General features: G+C 36.5%; 1 protein-coding gene and 1 long non-coding RNA gene across 4 annotated transcripts; one reads left to right on the top strand and one right to left on the bottom strand.

Annotated features, from left to right (window-relative positions):
• Positions 1–531: 531 nt before the first annotated feature.
• On the top strand, positions 532–6,815 carry LOC131311199 (polygalacturonase-1 non-catalytic subunit beta-like). 3 transcript variants are annotated; one of them, XM_058338543.1, is made up of 6 exons: positions 532–665; positions 790–1,089; positions 1,897–1,959; positions 4,498–4,560; positions 5,119–5,181; positions 5,758–6,815. In XM_058338543.1, the coding sequence occupies exons 1-6, from the start codon at positions 582–584 to the stop codon at positions 6,514–6,516; spliced, it is 1,332 nt and encodes a 443-aa protein (XP_058194526.1). In that variant the 5' UTR covers positions 532–581; the 3' UTR covers positions 6,517–6,815. The 3 variants fall into 3 exon arrangements, with proteins under 3 accessions (XP_058194526.1, XP_058194527.1, XP_058194528.1); XM_058338544.1 differs by lacking the exons at positions 1,897–1,959; positions 4,498–4,560; XM_058338545.1 differs by lacking the exons at positions 1,897–1,959; positions 4,498–4,560; positions 5,119–5,181.
• Positions 2,360–3,118, bottom strand: LOC131311201 (uncharacterized). Its single transcript, XR_009195454.1, has 2 exons — positions 3,035–3,118; positions 2,360–2,658 (listed from the first exon to the last, which is right to left on the bottom strand). It is a non-coding gene; the product is annotated as an uncharacterized LOC131311201 (long non-coding RNA).
• Positions 6,816–7,152: the final 337 nt, after the last annotated feature.

Raw genomic sequence — 7,152 nt, 5'->3', positions numbered from 1 at the left:
GCTAATGGCTGCCAAACTTCAGAGGGGCGCCACAGATACTCCCGACTCGATTTTGGGTGTTTTTCGAAGCGTTGGAAAGCTGATTGAGCCTCTTTCTAACCTAATTTGTTTCATTCAAAAATATTTTATACGTTGAAATGTGTGCCCATTTTGCCCTCAGTGTGTCGGGAAAAAAGGGGATTTTGGTTTTGAAAAAGACCAAGAAACATCGTTCAAATTTTAGCCAAGTCCTGTTTTGATTCCGTTTCATCATCGGAAAGCCTCAAGGCCACAAATTAAGGATGATTAATAAGTTTAAATTGGGGTGTCTATAGTCTACCAACACAACAATATGTACACATATCAGCATATGTATCGTACGGTCCGGACGAAATTTTTAGATTTGCTCCGAAAATAGAAAATAAAAATACGAATAATGACATATCATTCTTCTTTGGAAAGCAAAGAGGACCAACTGTGTCAAGTGGACTAGGCCCCTCCCTCCCTCTCTCTGATCAGTCTCTCTCAAGTTCAAATATAAAAGGCAGCCTCTCCCACCAAGATTCTCACAACCCTTTCCCTTCTCTCTCAAACAAGAGAAAATGCACAAACTTAACCACATGAGTTCTCTACTCCTTTACTTATCCTTCTTGTTCTACTTACTCTTCTCCTCCTCCTCTCTCAATGTAAGATTCACTCTGCAACGTCGACTCCCCTAATGAAAATTCCCTCAAATCTATGTACATTCTAATTTCTAACTATTTCTCATTAATCTGCATTTACGTGTTTTAATTAATCTTGCCAATGTAGGTGGCTGCCACAGACGCGGCAAACCCATTCACGCCAAAAGCGTCTCTAATCCGTTACTGGAAGATACAGATCTCCAACGACCTACCCAAGCCCTGGTTCCTCCTCAACAAGGCCTCCCCACTCACCGCCGTGGAATCCGCGACTTTTTCAAAACTCGCAAACGACCAAAACGCTCTCGCGAACCAACTCCAGTCCTTCTGCTCCTCGGCCGATTTGCTCTGCTTTCCAGATTTATCCCCGAGCCTGGAAACACAAGACGACAAATTCATCAACTGGGCTGACCCTGAGGTGAAACCTAAGGTACGGCCGCTTTAAGCTTCCGGAATTTAAGCAAAAACTGAGGGCTCGTTATCCATAAAACGTTTACATAATATATATTAATTGTTCCGAGTTCTGGTACATGTTGAGCGCTAGCATGGTAGGTGTGTGCAAGTTGGAGAGCATATAGCTCCCGGGTTCAGCTCCCAGCAAGAGCCCGACTTGTTTTGCAAACTAATCTCTTTTTTTTCTTATTTGCATATTGGATCGATAATGACTATTGGCACCTCTAGTATAAAATTTTACAAAAATGCTACTCACACAACAATTCAAATACAACATCTCATATATATGTGGGTCACACATACTATTATGTGTGGATCACACATGTATGTGAGCGTTGTGTTTAGTGTTGTGTTTGGATTATTGTGTGTGTAATATTGTTTTAAATTTTATTTATAATTTAGTTGTTGTATATGTAACCTAAGAGCAAGGTTCAAATCTTTTGCACACGATAAAATTCAAAAATAAAACACTATTGAATACAAATAATCCAAAAATAAGTTATTTTCCCTCTACAAACTTTGACAAAAAAAGGTTGAACATGAATAATAATATTGTTGTTAAAAATAAATTCATACAATTAAACTTAATAACATGATTAGTCAGAGAAAATATTGAGCGGTACTTCCTTAGGTTTGAATTATATTTTTCTTATGCTATGAATATTTTTAAAAGTTTATTTTATAAAGGTAAAATATCATGTTTAATCTTTTTGCCTTATATTAGTCACCTATATTGGGTTTTTTTGTTAAAAGAACTAAGGCCTCATTCTAAAATTCGCTTCAGGCCTTCAGAGTCTCAGGACCGGCTGTGCAAATTGGTTATGGAAAGTCGTTCAACGAAAGCAAGGTGAATGACTATTGCACCTCTTGTATTAAATTTTACAAAAATGCTACTCACGCAATAATTCAAATATAACCTCTCACATACATGTGAGCCCCACACACACTATTATGTGTGGATCCCAAATGTATGTGAAAGGTTGTATTTGGTGTTGTGTTTGGATTGTTATGTGTGTAACATTATTTTAAATATTATTTATGCTTTAGTGGTTGTATCTGTAACTTAAGAGCAAGGTTCAAATCTTTTGCACACTATAGAATTCAAAAATAAAACACTATTGAATACAAATAATCCAAAAATAAGTTATTTTCCCTCAACAAACTTTGACAAAAAAATGTTTTAACATAAATAATGTAACGACCCTGGCCCGTCCCTGTAAGTCTTAGCCATCACAAACCGCCGGTGTAACCATCACCAAGGCCATATTTAACATATAACTTCTCAGAATCATATAAAATAAGAAGGGACAAGAGTGCGTAACCAACGGAAGCTTATCCCGTGCAATCTAAAAAACGACAACTTACACTTCAAAAGAGCTAAAATTCCCAAACTACACCTCAGAGCTGTACTTAATAATAAGGTTTAGCAAGCCACTTACAATGATTAGATAATTTAACAAGTAATCAGAATACAACTCCTATCCATGAAATAATCATATGATCCGACCCCACAGCACAATTGCCATGCCATCAAACTCTTTAATTCCTGAAATTAAAGATGAAGAAAACATATAAGCTAACGCTCGTATAAATGACCAATACATAATGTACATGCTCTCCATGGACATTGACAAAACATTTCATAGAGATTCGAGTCATAGAAACATAGCCTGGATATATAAAGCACATCCCCCTAATTGTGGATCTACCAGGCGTCCCTGATAGTGGATAAGCTTCGACGTCTTAGCATTACCTGTAGCATTTTATGTGTCACATTGTAGGAATGTCTTTGCTAGATAGAAAAACATTTCCATGTTTCATTGGTTTCCATGGAGTTCAACTCATAGTACAAAACAAGTTCGATAAAGCCTTGAATCAAAACATCGTATAAATTTCATGTAATTTGAGTATAAGTCACTCACCTCAATCCGAGCTTTCACACAAGTCCCCTATAGTAAGCAAGTAATGTAAAAATATGTTAGGCATCAATAGTCATTCAAAACTCTAAGATAAACTTCCTTATTACCCCATATTTTGCTAACAAGATTCTAGGGTCAAGGTATGAGGTTAGGTTGATATTCAATAGCTTAAAAGTAATGTAATCGCTACTTCTAGTTGCAAGACCATAGTCATTAAAAACTAGACTTCAAGAGCTTCAAAACGACAGGTCATAGGTTAAAAACGGAGTTCGGACAACATAGCTATACCCGTTTAAGTTGGACTTTTAGCTTCGGAAAGACAGAGTTGCAGATTCTGCAGTTCTACCAACTCCAACTCAAAAACTGATTTTGCTCAGGAAGCTTTAAGGCACAATCTTTACATATTTTGAAAGGCCTATGTGTCTATGTTCAAAATCAAGAAACAGTGCTTGATTTCGACGCTCATGCTAAAAGATACAGCTATTTTCCCAAACGTGTGACAGTGTTGACTTCACAGTGACGAATTTGAGTGCAGCTAGTTCCTGGAATTTTGTAACCCACCGTACCTAATATTATTTTCTAAAACTTTTACACAAAAAATATAGTAGACTCATAAACGAACGTTCAGTAAAAATATCAGAAATTCGCAAGCTTCCTAAGTGCTTGTAATAATTTCGTGAAAGACATGTATGTATCTCATCAAGTTTAAAAGTTCTAGAGTTCCATCCAAATTCCATGAACAAGAGTTCCATAACCTAAACTCTAAGACCCCGAAATTAAACTAGTTAATTATGGATTTAAGCTTGCAGAATATGAAATCTAAGATGAAGAATTATTATACTTACCAAGTAGGGCTTCAATTTCATCCCAATCAGGACCTCTCCTAGGTTTTTCCGTTGTCGTTGTCGTCGTCTTCTTCTTCTTCTTCCTCGTTGTTACTCTCTCTCTCTCTCTCTCTCTCTGTTTTCTGTATCGACAGAAGGCAAGCGGTCTGTGTCGACAAAAGCTAGCAGTGCAGACAACGATGGAGAGAATAACACGTAGAATCCCCTTTCGTTTTATCAGACCTTAGGAAATATTATCACATGTGGTGCTCTGATGTGGGGTCATGTGTTCCTAAGCCTTTTAGCAAATAAAATTAATTCTAAAACTCACGTGATTAGCTAGAACTCAACGTGTACACCAATTATAAAATAATTAAGGATTCAGCATATTACAATAATCATATTGTTGTTAAAAATAAATTCATACAATTAAAGTTAATAACATGATTAGCTAGAGAAAATGTTGAGCGGTACTTTCTTAGGTTTGAATTATATTTTTCTTATGCTATGAATATTTTTAAAAGTTTATTTTATAAAGCTAAAATATCATGTTTAATCTTTTTAGACATTAGTCACCTATATTGAATTTTTTTTTTTTTTTGTGTTAAACGAATTAAGGCCTCATTCTAAAATTCGCTTCAGGCGTTCAAAGTTGCAGGGCCGGCAGTGCAAATCGGTTATGGAAAGTCGTTCAACGAAGGCAAGGTGAATGACTATTGCACCTCATGTATTAAATCTTAGAAAAATGCTACTCACACAACATCTCACATACATATGGGCTCCACACACACTATTATGTGTGAATCCCACATGCATGTGAGAGGTTGTGTTTGGATTATTGTATATGTAGCATTGTTTTAAATTTTATTTATGCTTTAGTGGTTGTAACTTAAGAGCAAGGTTCAAATCTTTTGCACACTATAAAATTCAAAAATAAAACACTATTGAATACAAATAATCCAAAAATAAGTTATTTTCCCTCAACAAATTTTGACAAATAAATGTTTAGCATAAATAATCATACTATTGTTAAAAATAAATTCGTATAGCTAAAATTAATAACATGATTAGCGAGAGAAAATGTCGAGCGTTACTTCCTTAGGTTTGAATAATATTTTTCTTATGCTATGAATATTTTTAAAAGTTTATTTTATAAAGGTAAATGATCATGTTTAATCTTTTTGTCTTATATTATTCACCTCTATTGAAATTTTTTTTTTTTTTGTTAAAAGAACTAAGGCCTCATTCTAAAATTTGCTTCAGGCCTTCAAAGTTGCAGGGCCAGCCGTGCAAATCGGTTACGGAAAGTCGTTCAACGAAGGCAAGGTGAATGACTATTGGACCTGTTGTATTAAATTTTACAAAAATGTTACTAGCACAATAATCTAAACACAACCTCTCACATACATGTGGGCCCCACACACTATTTTTGTGGATCCCACATGCATGTGAGAGGTTATGTTTGGTGTTGTGTTTAGATTGTTGTGTGTGTATCATTGTTTTAAATTTTATTTATGCTTTAGTGGTTGTTTATGTAACTTAAGAGCAAGGTCAAATCTTTTGCACACTATAAAATTCAAAAATAAAACATTATTGAATACAAATAATCCAAAAATAAGTTATTTTCCCACAACAAACTTTGACAAAAAAAATGTTTAACATAAATAATCATATTGTTGTTAAAAATAAATTTGTACAATTAAAATTAATAACATGATTAGCGAGAGAAAATGTTGAGCAGTACTTCCTTAGGTTTGAATTATATTTTTCTTATGCTATGAATATTTTTAAAAGTTTATTTTATAAAGCTAAAATATCATGTTTAATCTTTTTGCCTTATGTTGGTCACCTATATTGAATTTTTTTTTTTTGTTAAAAGAACTAAGGCCTCACTATCTTCAGGCCTTCAAAGTCGCTGGGCCAGCCGTGCAAATCGGTTACGGAAAATCGTTCAACGAAGGCAATGGGATGATGGTGGATGGCAAAGCTGTGAATAAGTGGGTGGAGCCGGGCTTGTTTTTTAGGGAGAGGATGCTGAAGATGGGAACTATTATGCCAATGCCGGATATAAAAGATAAACTACCGAAAAGGTCGTTTTTGCCCCGAGTGATTTCGTCAAAATTGCCGTTTTCAAAGATTTCGGAGATGAAGAGGATATTTCACGCCAAGGAGAACTCGAGCATGGCGAGCATGCTCGCGGCGGCGGTGAGCGAGTGCGAGAGGGCGCCGAACGCGGGCGAGACCAAGCGGTGCGTGGGGTCCTTGGAGGACATGATCGACTTCTCAATCTCGGTGTTGGGGCATAACGTGGTGGTTCGGACCACGGAGAACATGGAGGGGTCAAAGAAGGACGTTATGATCGGAAAAGTCAACGGAATCAACGGCGGAAAGGTCACGAAGTCTGTTTCATGTCATCAAAGTTTGTTCCCGTATTTGCTGTATTACTGTCACTCGGTCCTTAAGGTTCGGGTATACGAAGCAGATATATTGGATCCGAAAACAAAGGCCAAGATCAACCACGGAGTTGCCATCTGTCACGTGGATACATCGTCGTGGAGCGCTGGTCATGTGGCTTTTATGGCTTTGGGTTCAGGTCCGGGTAAAATTGAGGTGTGTCACTGGATCTTTGAGAATGATATGACCTGGGCTACAGCTGATTGAGCCAAAGTTGTGTAAAGTGGGTTCAAACTAGCTCGGTCTAGCTTCCCCGGCAAATAAGTCGATGGCTTCGATGCGGCAGATTCCGACGACAAGTTCCTCTACCGGGTTTTTCTTTTCTTTTTTTGTCCATTGTGTGAGATTTCTCCCTTTTTGTGGGGCTTTCTCACCTCTGTGTGGGTGTTTGTTGTTTGATTTCATCTGTGCTCCATCTGGTTTGAGATGTAATTCCTTAGGGATCTTCTTCTACCGAGTGTTTGATTGGATTCTATTGCTAGTATTAATGTTGGTTTGTTTCCGAAGTGTATGCTCGTGTCTAGACTTTGATAGTATTGGTTTATTCATGTATCTTGTGTTGCAATCATTGTATTTCCTGAGGGCTCTGAAATGAAATGGATTGCCTGTTCTTAAAAACAAAGAAGTAAAAAGTTTGAATTTTAGGAAAAAGATTTTTTAAGTTTGTTAATTGCCTCGGATTGATTAATATATGCTCCTCCAATAATGGCTTAGTTAAGTGCTTATTTCCTTATTACATTTTCATTTTTCCTTTTCAAATTTTGGATGTTTGACAAAGTTTACCCCAAAATTCATTTTAGGGTTCTCAAACACCATGTAGATATGTTGCAAGTTTGGCGGTAA

The sequence above is a fragment of the Rhododendron vialii genome, chromosome 12a (genome assembly GCF_030253575.1).
Source record: "Rhododendron vialii isolate Sample 1 chromosome 12a, ASM3025357v1".
Lineage (NCBI taxonomy): Eukaryota > Viridiplantae > Streptophyta > Magnoliopsida > Ericales > Ericaceae > Rhododendron > Rhododendron vialii.
Note: the sequence above shows the minus strand (reverse complement) of the source record. Positions and strands in the feature narration are given on the sequence as shown.

Excerpts from the sequence above, each read along its gene's own strand:
- LOC131311199 (XM_058338543.1), top strand. The coding sequence starts at position 582 with ATGCACAAACTTAACCACATGAGTTCTCTACTCCTTTACTTATCCTTC. Across the intron at positions 1,960-4,497 it reads AGTCGTTCAACGAAAGCAAG|GCGTTCAAAGTTGCAGGGCC; the intron begins GTGAATGACTAT and ends AATTCGCTTCAG. Across the intron at positions 5,182-5,757 it reads AGTCGTTCAACGAAGGCAAG|GCCTTCAAAGTCGCTGGGCC; the intron begins GTGAATGACTAT and ends CACTATCTTCAG.